At 34.1% G+C, this 21,785-nt stretch overlaps 1 protein-coding gene across 3 annotated transcripts in view; it reads right to left on the bottom strand.

The window, feature by feature from the left end:
* Window positions 1–13,771: 13,771 nt before the first annotated feature.
* Window positions 13,772–21,785, bottom strand: part of CSMD3 (CUB and Sushi multiple domains 3) — a 1,381,373-nt gene continuing 1,373,359 nt past the window's right edge. For all 3 annotated transcript variants that reach the window (XM_068983804.1, XM_068983805.1, XM_068983806.1), the window contains 3 exons: window positions 20,920–21,007; window positions 17,825–17,960; window positions 13,772–13,931 (listed from right to left, as the gene is read on the bottom strand). In XM_068983804.1, the coding sequence (XP_068839905.1) occupies window positions 13,772–13,931; window positions 17,825–17,960; window positions 20,920–21,007 (384 nt within the window). The remainder of the gene's footprint in view (window positions 13,932–17,824; window positions 17,961–20,919; window positions 21,008–21,785) is intronic.

The following is a 21,785-nucleotide window of genomic DNA, read 5'->3' as shown; positions in this document are numbered from 1 at the left end:
ACAGAAGTGCATGCAGAAGGAGTACCTGACCAGCAGGAAAGAATATATAGACCCACACAAAACTCGGTAGGATGAAGGAATCACAGGGAAAAACAGGGGTGTTAGGACTGGATCTGCCCTCGGCAGGTAGGGGAACTCAAGCAGGGGTCTGATCCACACATCATCAGGGCAATTGTCTGAATCAGAGGAAAAACATTTAAGGCTGAGAGTAAAACAGCTGATCTGTGGTAGCCTAAATGGAATAAGGATCAGACAGTGCTTGCTGCAGCCATACATACCCTGGACAGGGATGCAGATCCCCTGGAAGGCCCAGTGGCTGGGAGCTGGGGTTTAGGGATTGTGGAGCAATCCCAGGGCTAGGGCTGCTGTTGAGTGTGGAGAGACAGATGTGAGGGAGGAGATTGTGGTGGGAAATGCCTGTGGAGGAAAGCCAGGCAGCTATGGAAGCAAGGCGATACTGCTGAGACATGCATAGGGGGTGCAGCCATCACCATAGTCTCTCTCCCTCCACACACCAGCACTGGCAGCTGACCAATAGAAAGCTGTCCCATTAAACACTTGACGCACTGAACTACAGACAGGACCCCAGCCAGGGGGGCCTCTCTATGTGCCTGATGCACAGAACAACAGAGAAGGACCCGAGGAGCCTTTTAAGTGCTGAATGGGTGGAACTACAGAGAAAGACTGGCCAAAGAGGCCTTCTGATCACTAGCTATAAGCTCCAAGAAAGACTCCGATAGAGCCATAACTCCTGTGGCAGAGGCAGTCCATATCCCTGCACACTTGGTGCCTCTAGGATCCCTGAAAGCAAAGCAGCTGAGCCACCTTCACGGTCAACTCTCACTGGAGCAGAGCATCCACAGGCAAAAAAGTCTTGTGTCTATGCACAAAGGGTCACTTTGGATGTGTCTGACTCTTTGTGATCCTGTAGACTGTGGCCTGCCAGGCTTCTCTGTCAGGGAGGAGGGTTCTCTAGGCAACTATACTGGGGTGTATTGGCCAAAACTGGTTTCCATATCCTTCTAGAGCACTATATTTCCTGCTGCCCTAGCTGCAAACTCCCCTGAGTAGCTGGAACTGCCAGAACCCTTGTGACCCAAGAAGCTTCACCACTTCCACACCTGGACCTCACAGGGGCAAACCCAAGTCCTCCAGGACAGCCTCAGGAGCAAACCCCAGTGGACAACTCACATGCAGAGGTGAAAATAAAACCACAATTGAAACCCAAGGGCAGCATGGCTAAGTAAGAAGACCCCAAACCTTCCCACCAGCTGTACAAGCAGATTAAATCCACATGATCAACTAGGCAGACTCTGTGTCTATGGAATTTATAAAAGGACATTGAGAGCTTCCACAAAAGAAATGCACTAGTTCTGATAGCTGTGGACATTGGAGGCAATAACACAGAGAAGCAGGATCAGATTAGAATCTTAGCTGCCCGAAGAACAGGTCCAGGGATCAGCACAGTGGTGAAGGGCCTCCTAGGGAGGTGAGGTGGACTCTGACTCCCAGGGGAGGGAAAGGACTCTGACAGCAGTGACTCAAGGAAAACATTTATTATTCTTATGTTTTGACTTGTTCTGTAGATTCTTTTGTATATTTTTCCTTTTTTTTTTCTTTCCTGTTTTCCACCTCTGTTATAGTTGTTGATTTTATTGGCACTATGAAATCTAATTAAGCTTTTGAACTTTTTTTTCCTTTTCTTTTTCAATCACATGTTCTATAGTTGTTATAAACCTCACATCTACTTTCAGCTTTTGCAATTCTGGGGAGTTTTCCTTTATTTTTTTTTCTCTCTATTTTTAATTTGTAAACCTATCATTATTTTTTATTATTTTTCTACATTTATTCCTTTATTTGCTTTTCTTTATTGTTCTTTTCCCCTTGCAGTTAATCTTTAATGTATATAAATCTTCTTTACCTACCTCTATTTAACTTTGCATATCTATTCTTTCTTTCTTTACTTCCTTTCCTTTCCTCTCAATATATTTGTTAGTTTTGTTTTCATTGCTTCATTCTCAACTTGCCACTTTGCTTTAGTTTTGTTTTCCACTTTGTGAGTTAGTTAGTTTTGTTCTTAACTGGTAAATATAATTTTCAATTTTCTTTGTTGGCTGGGTCAATATATTTTACTTTATTTTTGTTGGACTGTTTTGGCTTTGCTCATGGATATATATATATGTGAATATTCCATTTATTTTAATTATTACTTGCCTGAGACTTGTAACTGCCATTTTCTAGGTTTCATCTTGGATTCTCATTTTTGGATATTTGTTTTAATCTCACTTAATGCCATAACAAACAACTTTTGGAATCTTTGTTCCTGACCAGGGATCAAGTCCTGAGCCTTTGGAGTGGGAGCACTGACTTGAAAAGACTAGAATAACAGAGAACTAACCCTAGGGAGTATCAAATAGTGAGAACTCACACAAAGGAAGCCAATTTAATACAAGACTTGGCATCTCCCAACCACCAGTAGTACTCTGTACAGAATGCTTCATATAAACAACAAACAAAACAAAAATACAAACCCAATCATCAGCAGACAGGATTATCGCCTTACTCAGCCTTGCCCATCAGATCAAAAACAAAGAAACAACAACAACAAAACTCAGCACAAATCTCACCCTATAAGAAGCTTACACAAACTACTGGACCAACCTTAGGATGGTGGAAATCAAATGGAGAAAGAATTCAACCTGAAGCCTGGGAAAAGGAGACCTCAAACACATAAGTTAAAAAAAAGAATGAAAAGGCAGCAAAATACTACACAAATGGAGGGAAAAAGTAGAACCACCGAAGTCCACATAAATGAAGAGGAAATAGGCAAACTACCTGAAAAATAACTCAAAATATTGATAAGTAAAGATGATCAAAAACCTTGAAAACAAAGGGGAGAAAATGCAAGAATCAATTAAAGAGATGTAGATGAATTAAAGAATAAACATACAGAGACAAATAAAACAATTGTTGAAATTAAAAATACTCTAGAAGGAATCAATAGCAGAATATCTGAAGCAGAAGAATGAATCAGTGAGCTGGAAGATAAAATGGTGGAAATAACTTCTGAAGAGCAGAATAAAGTGAAAAAGAATGAAAAGAACTGAGGATGGTCTCAGAGACCTCTGGGACAATATAAAATGCACCAACATTCAAATTATACGGGTTCCAGAATAAGAAGACAAAAAGAAAATTTTTGAAGAGATCATAGTTGAAAATTTCCCCAACATGGAACAGGAAATAGTCAACAAAGTTTAAGAGGCACAGAGTCCCACACAGGATAGACTCAAGGAGAAACATGCCAAGACACATACTAATCAAACTAACAAAGATTGAACACAAAGAAAGAAAGTAAAAACAGCAAGGGAAATGCAACCATTTCACAGCTGATCTTTCAGTAGAAACTATGCAGTCCAGAAGGGAATGGCAGGATATGTCTAAAGTGCTGAAAGGGAAAAATCTACAACCATGATGACTGTACCCAGCAAGGATTGCATTCAAAATTGATGGATAAATAAAAAGCTTTTCAGAAAAGCAAAAGTTAAGAGAATTCAGTTCCACCAAATTAACTTTACAACAAATCTTAAAGGGACTTATACAGTTAAGAAATACAACAGAAGAAAAAAAATATCTACAAAATCAACCCCAAACAATTAAGAAAATGACAATAGAAACATATATATCAATAATTATTTTAAATGTAAATGGATTAAATGATCCAACCAACAGACCTAGACTGACTGAAGGATACAAAAAGAAGACCCATATATATGCTGTCTACAAGAAACCCACTTCAGACCTCAAGACACATATAGACTGAAAGTGAGAGGATGGAAAAATATATTCCATGCAAATGGAAAGCAAAAGAAAGCTGAAGTAGCAATTCTCATATCTACAAAATAGACCTTAAAATAAGGAAGATTGCAAGAAATAAGAAAGAAAACCACATAATGATCAACGGGTTAATCCAAGAGGAAGACATAACAATTGTAAATATCAATGCACCCAACATAGGAGCACCTCAATACATAAGACAGACAGTAACAGACAAAAAAGGAGAAATTGACAGTAACACAATAATAGTAGGAGACTTTAATACCCCACTCACATCAATGTACAGATCATCAAAACAGAAAATTAATAAAGAAACACGAATCTTAAATGATACATTAGATACAGTAGATAGATCTCACTGATATCTTCAGCACATTCAGTCCAAATGCAGAAGAATACACCTTCTTCTCAGTGCACATGGACCATTCTCCAGGACAGACCACATCTTGGGTCACAAAAACAAGCCTCAGTAAATTTGATAAAATGGAAATCATATCCAGTATCTTTTCCAACCACAACGCCCTGAGACTAGATACCAATTACAGGAAAAAAAAAAAAAAAACACCAAAAACTGTAAGAAACACAAACACACGGAGCTTAAAGAATATGCTTCTAAATAACAACAGGTTACTGAAGAAATTGAAAGGGAAATAAAAAAAAATTCCAGAAGAAAATGACAATGAAAACACAACAATGCAAAGTCTATGGGATGCAGTAAAAGCACATCTAAGAGGGGATTTCATAGCAATACAACCCTACCTCATGGAACAAGGGGAACAGTGAAGAGAGAACCCAACTCTACACCCAAAGCAACTGGAAGAAGAAAAAGAACAGCAAAATCAGTAGAAGGAAAGGAATCATAAAGATTTGAGCAGAAATAAATGAAAGAGAAATGAAAGAAACAATAGTAAATAAATATTAATAAAACTGAAAGCTGTTTCTTAGAGAAGATAAACAAAATTGACAAACCTTTAGCCAGACTCATCAAGAAAAAAAGAGAGGAGAATCAAATTAACACAATTAGAAACAAAAAGGAAGAGGTTACAAGAGACAGTGCAGAAATACAAATGATTATAAGATTATGAACAACTATATGACAATAAAATGGATAACCTGCAATAAATGGACAGATTCTTAGAAAAGTTCAATCTTCCAAGACTGAACTAGGAATAAAGAGAGATTATGAACAACCCAATTACAAGCACTGAAATTGAAGCTGTGATAAAAAAAATCCCAAAAAACAAAAGCTCAGGACCAGATGTTTTCACAGGAGAATTCTACCAAACATTTAGAGAAGAGCTAACGCTTATCCTTCTAAAACTCTTTCAAAAAGTTGCAGAGGAAAGAACACTTCCAAACTCATTCTATGAGGCCACCTTCACCCTGATACCAAAACTAGACAAAGGCACCACACACACACACACACACACACACACACACACACACACACAGACACACACAAACTACAGGCCAATATAACTGATGAACATAGATGCAAAAATCCTCAACACAATTTTAGCAAATAGAATTCAGCAATACATCAAAAAGCTCATACACCATGATCAGGTTGGGTTTATTTCAGGAATGCAAGTGTTCTTCAATGTATGCAAATCAATGTGATATACCATATTAACAAATTGAAAGATAAAAACCATATGATCATCTCAATAGATGGAGAAAAAGCCTTGGACAAAATTCAGCATCCATCAAAAAATGGGCATAGAAGGAACCTACCTCAACATAGTCAAGGCCATATATGATAACTATACAGCAAACATTATTCTAAATGATGAAAAAATGAAAGCATCCCCCCTAAGATCAGTGTCCACTTTCACCACTATTATTCAACATAATTCTGGAAGCCCTAGCCACAGCAATCAGAGAAGAAAAATAAATAAAAGGAATTAAAATCAGAAAAGCAGAAGTAAAGCTCTCACTCTTTGTAGATGACATGATACTGTACATAGGAAACCCTAAAGATAGTATCAGAAAATTACTAGAGCTAATCAGTGAATTTAGCAAAGTTGCAGTATACAAAATCAATACACAGAAATCACTTGCATTTCTATATACAATGAAAAATCAGAAAGAGCAATTAGGGAATGGATCCCATTCACCATTGCAACAAAAAGAAATATCTAGGAATAAACTTACCTAAGGAGACAAAAGAACTGTACACAGAAAGTTATAAGATACTGATAAAAGAAATCAAAGATGACATAAACAGATGGATAGATATCTCATGTTCCTGGGTAGGAAGAATCAATATTATGAAAATGACTATACTACCAAATGCAATCTACACATTCAGTGCAATCCCCATCAAATTACTGATGGCATTTTTCACACAACTAGAACAAAAACTTTCACAATTCATATGGAAACACAAAAGACCCCAAAAAGCCAAAGCAGTCTTGAGAAAGAAGAATGGAGCTAGAGGAAACAACCTTCTTGACTTCAGATTATCCTACAAAGCTACAGGCATCAAGTTAGTATGGTACTGGCACATAAACTCAAATTGGATTAAAGACCTAAATGTAAGATATAAAACTCTTAGATGTAACATAGGCAGAACACTAGATGACATAAATCAAAGCAAGATCCTCTAAGACCCACCTCCTAGAGAAATGGAAATAAAAACAAAAGTAAACAAGTGTGACCTGATTAAACTTAAAAGCTTTTGCACAGCAAAGGAAACTATAAGCAAGGCGAAAAGACAACCCTCAGAATGGGAGAAAATAATAGCAAATTAAACAACTGACAAAGGGTTAATTTCCAAAATATACAAGCAGCTCACACAACTCAATTCCAGAAACAGAAACAACCCAATCAAAAATTAGGAAAAGACCTAAACAGATATTTCTCCAAAGAAGACGTACAGATGGCAAACAAACACATGAAAAGAGGCTCAACATTGCTCATTGTTAGGGAAATTCAAATCAAAACCACAAGGAGATATCACCTCACACTGGTCAGAATGACCCTCATCAAAAAGTCTACAAGGAGTAAATGCTGGAGTGGGTGTGGAGAAAAGGCAATGTTCATGCACTGTTGGTGAGAATGCAAATTGATATAGCCACTATGGAAGATGGTATGGAAATTCCTTAAAAAACTAGGAATAAAACCAAGATATGACCCAGCAATCCCACTCCCAGGCATATACCTTGAGGAGACAAAAACTGAAAGAGACACATGTGGTCCATTGTTCATTGCAGCACTATTTACAAAAGCTAGAACATGGAAGCAACCTAGATGTCCATCGACAGATGAATGGATAATGATGCTGTGGTACATATACACAATGGAATATTACTCAGTCATAAAATGGAACACATTTGAATTAATTCTGATGAGGTGCATGAACCTAGAACCTATTATACAGAGTGAAGTGAGTCAGAAAGTCAAAGATAAATATAGTTTTCCAACACAAATATACAGAATCTAGAAAAATGGTACTGAAGAATTTATTTACAGGGCAGCAATAGAGAAACAGACACAGAGAATAGACTTATGGACATGAGGAGAGGGGAGGAGAGGGTGAGATGTATGGAAGGAGTAACATGGAAACTTACATTACCATATGTAAAATAGATAGCCAGTGGGAATTTGCTGTATGGCTCAGGAAACACAAACAGGGCCTCTGTATCAACCTAGAGCAGTGGGATGGGTCATGAGATGGGTGGGAGGTTCAAAAGGGAGGGGATATATGTATAGATATGGCTGATCCATGTTGAGGTTTAACAGAAAACAACAAAATTCTGTAAAGCTATTATCCTTCAATAAAAAATTAAAAATATTTTTATAATGTTATTAACATATATGTGTTCCTGGAAAAAAGTCAAATGAAAAGATCACAATTATTCACACTCCTAATAATTTGTATTCTATTTGTTTCAAAACGTTTATGTTTATATTTGGAATAAACAGGAAAATGGAAAGAGAAAACAGTGGTAAGAAAGAGCGGGTTTTGTTTTAAAAACTGAAGTCTTCATATCATTAACTCTGAACATAATTTTTAAAAATTACTTATAAATGCATGGTAATTTCTAATGCAATCCCAGATCAGTGAATATTTATGCTGCTTACATGTTGGTAACTAGTGATATATTTTTCATCATACACAAATAGTTCATAATGTGAAAAGCACATGTCAAGTACTTCTCTCTTGATTATTTCCTTTGGATAACCAATTGAGAAGAATTACTAGGTGAAAAATGCTGATTTAATTTACTTAATAAGAGCATATCTTTAAATGTAAAATTTGATTTTTGTCTTGTCTAATTGATTTCTGTTGAAATTATAAACACTTTTTTGTCAATAAACTTCAAATGCCATTTTATAAAGTTTCAATGAAGATTCCTAGGAAAACATATACTGATAAAAAGTAAACAGAAATTCATCATTGATATTGTGAATAGCTTCTGGTCGTTTCATCAAGAAATGTCCAAGTTTTCCATTATATTAAATTTACCCAATATGGAGTCTTCAAATTAACTCCATCAAATTCTGAATATTCTGAAGGCAAATACTGATGCCACATAACCCATATTACCTTTATACTCCTTAATCTTATTCAGTAGGCTAGTCAAAGATTTGCTTTCAATGCCATAGAAATCAATTTTAACAGAAAAAGTGAAAGTTTATAGAAATGAACATAGTTACCACATAGAATTATTATGTGATTTCTATGCATACTTTAAAAAAATTATCAATAGCTTGATAAAACTTTAATTTACCTCAAGATAAGATCTATGTGTCTCTTATATTCATCCACTAGATATACTTCGTACTAGAGTAGTATGTGGATGTTTAATGTTAGAAAATATCTACTGTGTCAACATTAATTAATGACATTTTGCCATTTATACTGTCTTTCCTATTAGGGATTTCTTCTTGGAAATGTTTCTTCTTTATGTTGCTATTTGGTAACTGAAGTCCAAATCAAGCCCTTAATTTTCATTGGCAGTCACTCAAGAGAAAGTTTTATTCCCTGTACCATCAAAGCAGGGTTCTAAAGCAGGGTTCTAAACCTGGTTTGCAAGTAGAATTCAAAAAATGTGTAAATACAGGTGGCAAAATGCCCCACCTTTATTTTCACTGTTCTCATTAAAATATAGTATTTCCTTCAGTAAAAAGCTGTGTAAAAATAACCTGACTTTTGTCACCTATAAAAATGACAGATATTTTATGTCATATTAAATATTATGAATATATCAAAATATTGCTTATGATACTCTTTAAAATTACAGAAATTATTAGCCCCACTACTTACTTAATGTATCAGTAGAGAGGTATATTAATATCTCTCTATTTGGCCACCTCATGCGAAGAGTTGACTCATTGGAAAAGACTCTGATGCTGGGAGGGATTGGGGGCAGGAGGAGAAGGGGACGACAGAGGATGAGATGGCTAGATGGCATCACCGACCGGATAGATGTGAGTTTCAGTGAAGTCCGGGAGTTGGTGATGGACAGGGAGGCCTGGTGTGCTGTGATTCATGGGGTCAAAAAGAGTTGGACACGACTGAGCAACTGAACTGAACTGATAAGTATATATTCATATGTGTGTGTGTTAGTATACATTTACTAGAATATTTGAAAATAGTTAAAAATTATTTTATTATTAATTTCCTTTTTATTTCATCGTATATATTTAAAATCTTCATTTGAAAAAGGGTGCTATAAACTAGAAAAGTCTTGGTTTAAAAATAAAGAGATTAGGGGTACTTTATAATAGCTGTGTTAATTGGCTTACTGGGATTACAAAGCAATCAAATGACATTTTCCAGGTAACATATTTCTTTCTAATAAGTTCCTTCAGTAGACACAAAATCTTAACTAAATGATATGAAGAAAATACTTACTAAGCAGGCCTTTTGGTTTATTTTAATTCATAATGTGGAGGTGGGTCTATATTTTTCTCTATATCTATTAATCTCATTGATCCTGTCAAAGCATTTGGGATTATCCCTATTTTCATAGGTATGCAAATACTTATAAGCAGGATTTGGATCTTATGAGAGTTTAAGCACGGATTTCTTGTTTTTTTTGTTTGCAATGCAACTTATAGCTATGTATTTGAATGTGTAGAATATACTTCTTTTTCAGCACTAATAAAATTATTACACATGGGAACTTATTAAAAGCTGGGAATGTATCTAGCCTGCGTTCACTAGCTCTATTGCTTTGTATACTAAAGAATGAAATCTAACGTCCAGCGGCTGTTCTACTCTCCAGCAACTTTTAAATCTGCTTTAAAGTACTTTAGAATATCAAGCTCATGAAAGTAATGAAAGAAAGATATTTCTCAGATTTTTACACATGTATATCTTTTGAGATCCTTATTCCCTTTCCTCCAAAGTCATCCTAAAAAAAATAGAGAGAGAAGCAAATCAATATTTCTTTCAGCCAAGTTTTAAACTGCTCATTTTTAATTATTTCCTAGACTTATGAGCTTCTATAATTTTATAGAGGTTCTTCTTCACCTTCCTTTAACAATGTCTATTTTACTTTATAGATATTTATAGATTAGTACTTTGACAGCAAATATATTCTAATTCTTTTTAAAAGACACTCATACAGATATTTTTATTGACTGCTTCAGCTAATGTTATCGCTTTTTTTTCTCTCACGTAAGTGGACACATAAAATAAATCTGACCTTTGGTTTATGCCACAATAATTTTCATTAGAATCCATTATCAAGAGATCCTGAGTGGAACCTAAAGCTTTAATGTTCTTAAATATAAGGGACACTTAAGAAGGCTCTTTTAAGTTACTTCCTTAATTGAAATCTAATAACAGAGTAGAACTGAAATGTTCTGATCAAAAAAAAAAAACTATGTACATTTACTAAATTATCAAGCTATACATTTTAAATATCTCACAATTGTTAATTATACTTCAATAGAGCTAGGAAACAGAGAAGGCAATGGCACCCCACTCCAGTACTCTTGCCTGGAAAACCCCATGGACGGAGGAGCCTGGTGGGCTGCAGTCCATGGGGTCACTAAGAGTCAGACACAACTGAGCAACTTCACTTTCACTTTTCAGTTTCATGCATTGGAGACGGCAATGGCAACCCACTCCAGTGTTCTTGCCTGGAGAATCCCTGGTGGGCTGCCATCTATGGGGTCGCACAGAGTTGGATACGACTGAAGCGAGTTAGCAGCAGCAGCAGCAGAGCTAGGAAAAGATAAAAATAAAATTACTTCCACTAAAATTGCTGCTAACTTTTGAGGGGGTTAAGAAGATAAACAAAAATTTTAAGAAATGAGAATTAATAATAAAAAGGCTAAAAAGGATAAGACATGTAAAATAGGAAAGGATGATAAGAAAAGCATCAATAGAAAAAATTTAAAAGTTGAAAAATAAAAAGGGAGAAAAAGAAAACACGGGAGGAATCAACATAAGGACAAATAACAAGAGAAAATGCAGAAGATATGAAGTGAATTAAAGGTGGAGATAATATAATTAATGAAGTTAAAACAGAAACTACAATACATCAAGAAGCAATTATTTCTAAAATAAAAGCATAATAAACAGTGATAGACTCGTAAAGACTGGAGATTCAGGTCTTGACATATAAAGAAAATGTGCTCTGTAAAAAAGTTATCTAATAAAATTGAATTTCAATAACTTGTGCTTTGAACTTTATAGAAATGATAAATCTCTTGACTACAAAACTTTACATGTTTCATCCTGGAAAGATAGATTTGTTTGTGAATATTAGTTTAATGTAGCTATTCAAAAGGTTATTGGGTTCATACCTAGGAAGCATGCTTAACATAAATATCTCTAAGAAGTTTACTATAGAAATACTAGAAATCATCAGTTATATCTAATTTTAGATAGTATGTATTATTAAAATATTGACACAAGGTAAATTCTAAGATGAGGTTTTTATGATACTATTATGCTTACTGAGAATCTGTTTACTTTTAAGAGTGTTATATGTGGGAACTACAGAACATGAAAAAAAAATATTACATTATTATGTTGTGAACTAAGTATATGCAGTTTCAGAACTTTATTATATCACCAAATAAAGTAGGGCTGTTCATTCCTTTTACTAACCAGCACACTGACAGACAATTTTGAAAAGAATACACATTTTACAAAAGCAATTATCCACTTTTATTTTGTTTACATTGCACTGAAAATTTACATCATACTTTTACAAAGTTTTTTTTTTCATAAAAATATAATTCTTTACAAAAGTGTATGCATTAATATAAGAGGAGTAGCCAGTTGCAGAAGAAACATTGTTTAAACAAGATCTTAAATGTATTAACCTTAACATTAATGAATGAATCGTTGTTATTGCAGTCATTTGAATAAACAAGAATAAATAACTGATGGAATAAAATTTGAAACAGCATCCTGTCAGTAGAGTACAATGTTGGGAAAATTATATGAATTTCCAAAACAATGTATCTCAAAGTGGTTTACAAGAAATTCACTACATTTGTAGAGATAGATCCAAGCAGCGCTCTGGGTGCAATGATTTCTCGTAGGCACTCTGTCTCATGATACAAAAAGCCGAGACTGTTTACAACTTTATCCATATTTGAAAGGGACACCAATGAAGTGTTCACACTGGGTACATAATTTATTCAATGAAGTAAAACATGCTATTAAAGGAAGACTATGACCTATTAAATCAAAATGCTGGCATTTCTGTGATATGGTTGTAAATAACTTGCAAATACATACTTTAATGACTATGAAAGAAACCTGTCATATCTGGAAGCTGCTTCTTAAGGATAAGAGAATAGAAAGTTTTAAATATATAAAAAATTGGTAAATCCACAACTTTAGGAAATAAATTTATATTGGTGATTTGAAAGTAATTTTACTTTTACTCATTTTGATTTAGGCAATGGTCCAAAATATATGTTTAACTCACTGTTAACTAAAAAGTTTAACAAGCTTATACTTCTAACTCACTGTTAGATAAAAGTTCAAAGCAATATTAAATAAATATGAAGACTCAGCTGGAAGGAAAAACAGATAAATTATAAACTAAATAAGTAGATTGATAGGTTCTATTTGGTCTTGCAAAAATATTAGAAAGAATGGTAAAGAATGGTATCTCAGATAACTGTAAAATCATGATTATTATAGAGTTTTTGCCAGCTAAGGTGGTTTCTGAGGGACAAAAAAGATTGAAGCAAGGAGTTAAATACTTACCCCGTGGCTCACTGAATAATATTGTTTACAACATAATGAGGGAAATCAGGAAGATAGCATGATGATCTTGCCATTTACAGAAACTATGACAACCGATCTAAAAAAAGATAGCAGTATGATACTGAAGAACAAAAACCAGAAAACATCAAATCAGAGTGGGCAATCTTATGTCATCTGTGACATAAATTAGCTCATAAACATTTCAGGGCATGACTCAATCTGAAATAACCAGAGAAATGAAGAAAACAACGACTCAATAGGAAGGAACAGCTGATAGAGTGGGGAGAAATACAGACTTACGGGCGTGATACAGCTCATGACAGTTAAAGAGAAGTCAGTGATCTATTGACTCTTGTAAGTATAGCTCTTATTTTCTACCCTATATCATTTTTTTTAAACCCAGTCCCTCTAATATAGTTTATAAAGCACAGAAATACTGATAGTGGATGCTCCTCCAATATATGCAAATAAGTTTATGTTTTAGAATAATCTCCTTTTTAAAAAAAGCAAATAAACTGTGAGTAAGCACTCTCGGAGTGCAGCCAAATTTCTGTAAAATTCTCCATGGTAAACATGAAGAAGAACTATGGTCCAGTTTATGAAAAAACACTCTTCGCTATCATTCCACAGGAAAAGGTGACCCAGCAAGTCCTGATAAGTGTGCTTTAATTTGTTTATCAGTGAACTAAATGTGCACTGTTTTGTGTGTCAATTTCCAAGCTTCTGAAGAAGGCCAAAGCTGCCACGTTATACCATTGTGCAGACTGTGTTCAAGTTGGGATCGAACCGTACTGCCTTCCCTTCCACTGACTTTGCGTTGGTGTCATACATGGGATTTTCAAAAGCTGCTTGGCCATTGTTATTTTCATGAACTGAACATCCTGTATACTGGGTTTTGGGTGCAGTCCTGTTGATGAGAACACTAATTAGTTATACATTAACTTTCTTCCAGAAACAGCAGAATAGGACTCAAACATGATATATCAATACTTGAGTTATCCCTGTTAATGGATGATATAACTTGAAAATATTGAGAAACCACAATTCATCAAATTTGAATAATTTATCTGTCACTTTTAAATCATGAAGGACTTTTATTATTTATATACAATATATATTTATAAAAAGTACCAATATGAGTAATATAAGTATAAATAAATATTATGGCTATTATAAATTTTCTTATGAGATAATGTTATCATAAATGATCATGTAAAATATAGCTAAATTATGTTGATGATGAATTCAAATCTCATTACTATTCATTCCTCAAGTATTTATTGAGCATCCATTACATGCTAGGCATGACCCTAGGCATCAGATATATAATTTTTCTTTTTTACAAAAAACATACAAACTCATTACTCTCATATTAAAAGGATGGCAATGAATAAATTAAAAATAAACAAGAAAAATGAAACAATGAAAATTGTTTTGCTGAAAAGGAAAATGGTTGATATGACCAGAAGTAACTGGGAGCCATGTTAGGAGAGGTAATAAAGAAAATAAGGAAGTAAAATTTAATCTGAGACCTGAATGACAATAAGGAGTCCATTCTGCAGTAATAAGAAGGGAGTCCCAAGAAAAGCAGACTTTTAATGCTGACACATAGTTTTGGGAAGTGCTTAGAGTATCCCAGAAACATAAATACTCAATTGGCTTAAAATTATATACAGTAGAACAAGTAAACTCAAAATCTCAAAGACAAAATGACTAACTATACGGATATTTCATGTTATGAAGTAGTTTCCAGAGTTCCTGATAACTGAATATTTGCAATTAGTTAATAAAACACATGGAATCTAAGCTGGCTGGTATAAGTTGCTCATTTTGAATCCCTCCTTTATTTTTTGTCTCACTTTTGACTAATGTTTATTTCTAGTTTCTCTTTCCCACATCCTACTGTATAATTTGCTGGCATTTGTAAATCAAATGATAAAAAATCAAATTACAAAAAAATCATTTGTAAATCAAATTATAATTTTATTTGTAAGTCAAATGATTAAAGGCATACTTGAGTTTGAGCAAACTCTGGGAGATAGTGAAAGACAGAGAAGCCTGGTGTGCTGTAGTCCACAGGGTCGCAAATGTTGGACAAAACTTAGGGACTGAACAACAGCAACAAAAGCATACTTACCCCTACTTGTTCCTCAAATTTAAGTCCTAAAAAGACTTTAAAATAATTCTCTTTTGCTTATAACAAATAACACAAAATTTCAACTACTTATTTTATTACAATTTGCATTTTCCACTCTGTGATTATCCTATCCTTAGCATATTTTCTGAATTTTTCTCTGTATTAAAAATTGTCAGGGATTGGTATGATAACATTTAAAAAAAATTATCTAAAATTACTTTCAATAGCATCACCTATATATACATATATATAGTTATATAATATAAACTATATTGCTTACAACTTGCTCTTGCCAGGTGCATAATTCTAATCGATCACATTCGTCTCTCTTTTTGTAAACTAAATTCACAATAAAAACAGAAGCAATATCATTTCCTTCTAATTAGGTAAAGATCACAAAGATGTAAAAGATTTGTTTCTGCAAATATTAAGCAACAGCTTTAAGGAAAATAATATCAAACTTTAGAAAAGTTTATATTATCAATAAAAATTAACTTAAAACTAATCAATGTTCTACACATAAGAGCAAAATCTATAAAATGCTTAGGAGAAAACATATAGATAAAACTTCATGACCTTGCATTTGGCAATGGTCTCTTAGGTATAATACTAAGAGCAAAGTAACAAAAGAAAAAAGAAATAAAATGGACTTCATAGAAATGAAAAGTTTGGTATATCAAAAGATACTATCAAGAAACTCTAACAACCCATGGAAAGAGAAATATTTGCAAACCGTATCTGAAAAGGGTCTAGTATCCAGAATATATGGAGAACTCTTATACCTCAAAAATAAGACAAATGAGTCAATTTTAAAAGTGGGCAAAGAATTTGAATAGGTATTTCTTCAATAGGTATTTCTTCAAAGAATGTAGAGAAATGACTAGCAGACACATGAAAAATGCCCAATATTATTAGTAATTAGGGAAATGCAGATTGATATCACAATGAAATACAGTTCACTAGGATGGTTAAATGAAAGTGAAATCACTCAGTCGTGTCCAACTCTTTCTGACCCTGTGGACTGCAACCTATCATGCTCCTCTGTCTATGGGATTTTCTAGGCAAGAATACTTAAGTGGGTTGCCATTTCCTTCTCCAGGGGATCCTCCTGACCCAGGGATCGAATCCAGGTCTCCTGCATTGCAGGTAGATGCTTTACCATCTGAGCCACCAGGGAAACCATATAAAATGTGGTTAAATGAAGGAAAAAGGTTAAATGAAGGATGACCATATAATCTAAGAATTTCATTCTTGAATGCATACTCAAAAAACTGAAACAGGGGTCTGAACAAAACTTGTACACAGTGTGTATAGCAGCACTGTTCACAATAGCCCAAACACAGGAACAATCCAAATATCCATCAGCTGCTGAATGGACATATTTAAACATAACAAATTCAAACATACAATGAAATATTATTCAGCCACATAGTCAATAATATGTAGATGTGTAGTATGATAAGGATAACCTTGAAAACACTATATATTTAAGAAGCCAGATACAAAATGTCACATATTGTATGATTCCATATATATAAAATATCCAGAAGGTGAACCAAAGTAGTTGCCTGGGACAAGGGTAGGAGGAGTAGGGAGTGACTGTTTAGTGGGTGCAGTTTCCTTTTAGGCTGATGGTTCTGTGACGTTGTGAGTATACTAAATGTCACTGAATTGCATATCTACAATGGTTTAAATCATTTTATGTTTATTTTACCACAATAATAAAAAATTATTAGCATAGCTTGCTTTATAAATGAATTTAGTGATGATTTTTATCATTAATAACATCTGATATTGACAAGGCCTGAACTGCTAATGCACAATTGTTACAAATTTGCATAATATTAATTAAATCATTCTTAGGTAATAGAGACTGGCATTTATAATAATGACATTAGTTTTGATAAAAAAACATTTTAGGTATTCATTTAGTTATCAGGTTACCAGCATACTTTCTTCTTCTTCTTTTTCTTTTCTCCTTTTTTTTGTTTCCTTAATAAGGGATAGTCTCAAATAGTGGATTAACTGCATAGTAAAGCCCTTCATCAAGATGTTGTAATGGATGTAGCAAAGAGGGGTCAACTGATAATCTATACAGTCATATGTGAGATATATAACAAATATAACATACTAAATGCATTATTTTCTAAAAGCAACAGAAGATAAATGAGAAGACTAGAAGAGTTTATCATCTGTCAGCCTGGGTAAAATCTGTCAGTACTGTCATGTAAACTAAGAGGTTTAAACATAAACTTCTTCCTTTTTCTCTAAAGAAACGTGGCAGCAGATATTACCTCTTCATTTTAAACCTTAACTTAGATTTTGTATCCCTATAGTGTTAGCATGGATAATATAAAAATAACTTATACAATTAGTTACATTCCAGAAAATTGACAGACAAAAAGGAAAAAGGATAAAGTTGAATGCTTGCACAACTCAACAGAGCAATTTTAGTTGTGTGTATATTGGAGTGATTGGATGATGGGCAGAGGAAATAATGGTTTTAACAAATCGTGGTTATATTTGCTACAACAATCCAGACCAAAAAAAAAAAAAAAAAAAACCCAAAAAATAAAACAGAAGTTAGAATTTGAAGTGGAGAGTAAATAGAACATAAAATATAGATTTGGGAAACATTTTATACTTAACATCAATGAACTTACCTTTGTTTATAGAGATAAAATCCAAATCCTGCAAATATAAGTGCAAAAAAAGGCACCAGAATAGCAATGGCCACGGAACTACTATTTGTACCATGAGGTTGATTTGAAGAATTTGAGCCTTCTGACATATTCAGTCCTATTAAAGAAAAAAATAACATACAAATATAAAATTAGGTCTCTTTTATCAACTTGATATTTTTATAAACCAATTAATTTATTCCTTGCTCAAGATATTTATCTACTTGGAAATACAAAAATAATTCACAAAACTCCTTTATTTCCACACAATTTTACACAATGCCTACTATGTATATTTTTCCAGGAAAGGATACAGAGTGAGAAATAAGCTGTGTCTCTGAACTTTAGTTAATAACAACTGTAGGAAGAATACAGAGCCACAAAATAAGCATATATACGAAGCATGAATTAATGACAGGCATATCTGTATGGAAAGGATATGTGGTAGGAATAGGAGGCTAACATGATAAACTATTTGAAAAGGCATAAATATTATTCTAAAGAGCTCAAACTTTCCACCCACCTACAGTGAGGAATAACTGAAGATGTGTAGGGGAAAAAAAGGCTCAGTGATAAAATACAAAATTTTAAGCAGTGACCAAGGTGAGATGGACTTGAGAGAGTCTGGTCTGAAAGCAGGAGTAGTTTGAAGACATCCCAGATAAAAATGGAAATTAACATGGGAACTATATCACTAGGAAGAGCACAAAAAGATAGATTTCCAGGAACATTGCGTATTTCAAATGAACAGAAGTTATTTGTGTGGATGAAGGATGAAGGGTGTAAGAAGACATAGGATTTAGGAGTGCTCTCCTTGGGACTGAGTAAATGGTTATGACATTAGCATAGCAAAAAGATGAGAAAAATGAGATTTATAAATGTGTTGGCAAAGGGACTATGGAAGAGAAATAAACAGCAAGCTCTTTTTTCAGAAAGAAATAGTTTCTTTTTCTTTTTAATAGGTTCTGTTTTAGACATGCAGTGCTTGAGATGATTTGGGGAATATAATGTGAAAAAATCTTGTATTCAATTATACGACTGTGACAATGTACTATATTAGTGAATATCTTCTACTGATTTTAAAACTAACAATTGTGGCAAGACATCATCTGAAATGACATCTCCTTATTATTGTTCATTTGGGGAAAGCTGATTTACTTTTTAAATAAATATTCAACTATATCAAATGTTCAACTGAGTCATGCTTTATTAACTATGCCAAAGCCTTTGACTGTGTGGATCACAATAAACTGTGGAAAATTCTTCAAGAGATGGGAATACCAGACCACCTGACTTGCCTCCTGAGAAATCTGTATGCAGGTCAAGAAGCAACAGTTAGAACTGGACATGGAACAACAGACTGGTTCCAAATCAGGAAAGGAGTATGTCAAGGCTGCATATTGTCACCCTGCTTATTTAAATGATATGCAGAGCACATCATGTACAATGCTGGGCTGGATGAAGCACAAGCTGGAATCAAGATTTCTGGGAGAAATATCAATAACCTCAGATATGCAGATAACACCTTATTGCAGAAAGTGAAGAAGAACTAAAGAGCCTCTTGATAAAAGTGAAAGAGGAGAATGAAAAAGTTGGCTTAAAGCTCAACATTCAGAAAATGAAGATTATGGCATCCAGTACTATCACTTCATGACAAATAGATGGGGAAACAATGGACACAGTGAGAGACTTTACTTTTGCAGGGTGGGGGCTCCAAAATCACTGCACATGGTGACTGCAGCCATGAAATTAAGACACTTGCTCCTTGGAAGAAAAGTTATGACAAACCTAGACAGTATATTACAAAGCAGAGACATTACTTTGGTCCATCTAGTCAAAGTTATGGTTTTTCCAGTAGTCATGTATGGATATGAGAGTTGAACTATAAAGAAAGCTGAGTGCTGAAGAATTGATGCTTTTGAACTATGGTGTTGGAGAAGACTCTTGAGACTCCTTTTGGTCTGTAAGGAGATCAATCCAAAAGGAATCCAGTCTGAATATTCATTGGAAGGACTGATGCTGAAGCTGAAACTCTAATAATTCTTCCACCTGATGCGAAGAACTGACTCCTTGGAAAACACCCTGATATTGGGAAAGGCTGAAGGCGGGAGCAGAATGGGGCAACAGAGGATGAGATGGTTGGATGGTATCACCAACTCATTGGATATGAATTTGAGTAAACTCCGGGAGCTAGTAATGGACAGGGAAGCCTGGTGTGCTGCAGTCCATGGGGTCTCAAACAGCGGACATGACTGAGGCACTGAACAGAACTGAAGTCATACCCTAGGTTAAAAATATTAGTTCCCTTTTACATTTTAATTTTCCAGGGACTCAGAAAACTTACATGAAAGTTCAAAGCAATGGAATTTAAAAGATAAACATCAAGGAGTAGTTTTTAGAACATGGATTTACTCTTTATGCATTACTACCACAATATAATGAGAGACATTATACTTTAGGAAAATTATACACCAAAAGGTATGTTACTAAATACATTCAAACGAGACTACTAAATATTTAGACATGTTTGAGAAGAGTTGGAAATAAAAGTGACAAACTGTACCTCCCACCACAGAAAATTTACATATCTGAATAGCATAAAGCCCTCAAAATGGCTCATTCCTCAAAGTAATTTTCCCTTTCCAGATTCTATGAGTTTCTCAAAGTGCCACTACATTTGTTTTTTTTTTGGTGGGGGAGGCAGTAAGAAAATTGCAAAGATATTCAAATGGAAGAGAAGTAATACAAATCTCATAAGATAAAATTATTCACATTTTAAAATTTTATTTCAAAACTTTATCACTTTTTTTCCTTTTTACTTGCTTGAGGGAAAGGCAGTTTGTCATGTTTATTAGAAATATGATGAAAAACTAAACACTGTATGGAGGTGGAACACAGGGAACCAACATTTTAAAGAATGTAATTATTTAAAAGGCTATCAAGTGTATCAATGTATAGTCCTGACAATGCAAAATTCAAAGTGCAGTAAGTGTGCCTAATGTACAGAATCCATTATATTTTCTTATGATATCTTGAGTAATAAAGAAAGTACATGAAAATGAAAATGACTACATTACCTAGTCTTTGTAGTCCAAATTGCCCATAATCTTTACCCTGAATAAATCCTTGAAATACATAAGTAGCTCCATCAGGCTCAGCGGAAACCTAAAAATATTTATAAGTTTGATTAAACCTAAAAGCTGGCCATAGATATATTTTCCCAGTCTTAGAAAATATTCAGGCTTAATATAAAATGAATATTATGCACAATTCCTTCCTCCTTATCTTCTTCTGTGTAAAACAGAACATCATGCAAATTTACCATCATTAAAAATAAAATGAAAAATTTCATCTTTAATTAGGATACTGGAAATAAGGGGGATTAGTTATTAATATAATGATACAGATTTATAGATTTCTTTTAGGTGAAGAAACTGTCAAGAAAAAGACCAAGGATATGATAAAACAGAATGAGGCAAGTAGTCAATTAAAAATTAAAATATAATAATACTGTACTTTGTAGATTTGATTATTGTTCAGCATACAGGCACAATTCTCTCCCTTCCCATTAACCTTCATGAAAAGTGTATTTGTTCTTCCTCAATGAGTTGGATTTGGTCCTGTGACTTGCTTTGGCCAATAGAATGTGGGTGGAATTGACAATAGGTCAGTTCCAAGCCTAGGCCTTAAGAGGTATGTTTCCCATTATAAGTGAAACAAACCATATAATGCATGGTCACAAAAGACCAGGGATTGTATGATTCATAAATATGAACAGTGAAATCTAGAGACAGAAAATAGAGTTGTGGTTGCTTGGATCTGGGGGAGAAAGGAGGGGTGGATGGGTTGGGCGATAAGTAAAGGATATGGTTTCTTTTTGAGGTGATGGAAATATTCTAAAATCAACTGTGGTGATGGTTACACATCTGTAAATATAGTAAGA

This window comes from Capricornis sumatraensis, chromosome 11 (assembly GCF_032405125.1).
Source record: "Capricornis sumatraensis isolate serow.1 chromosome 11, serow.2, whole genome shotgun sequence".
Taxonomy (NCBI): domain Eukaryota; kingdom Metazoa; phylum Chordata; class Mammalia; order Artiodactyla; family Bovidae; genus Capricornis; species Capricornis sumatraensis.
Note: the sequence above shows the minus strand (reverse complement) of the source record. Positions and strands in the feature narration are given on the sequence as shown.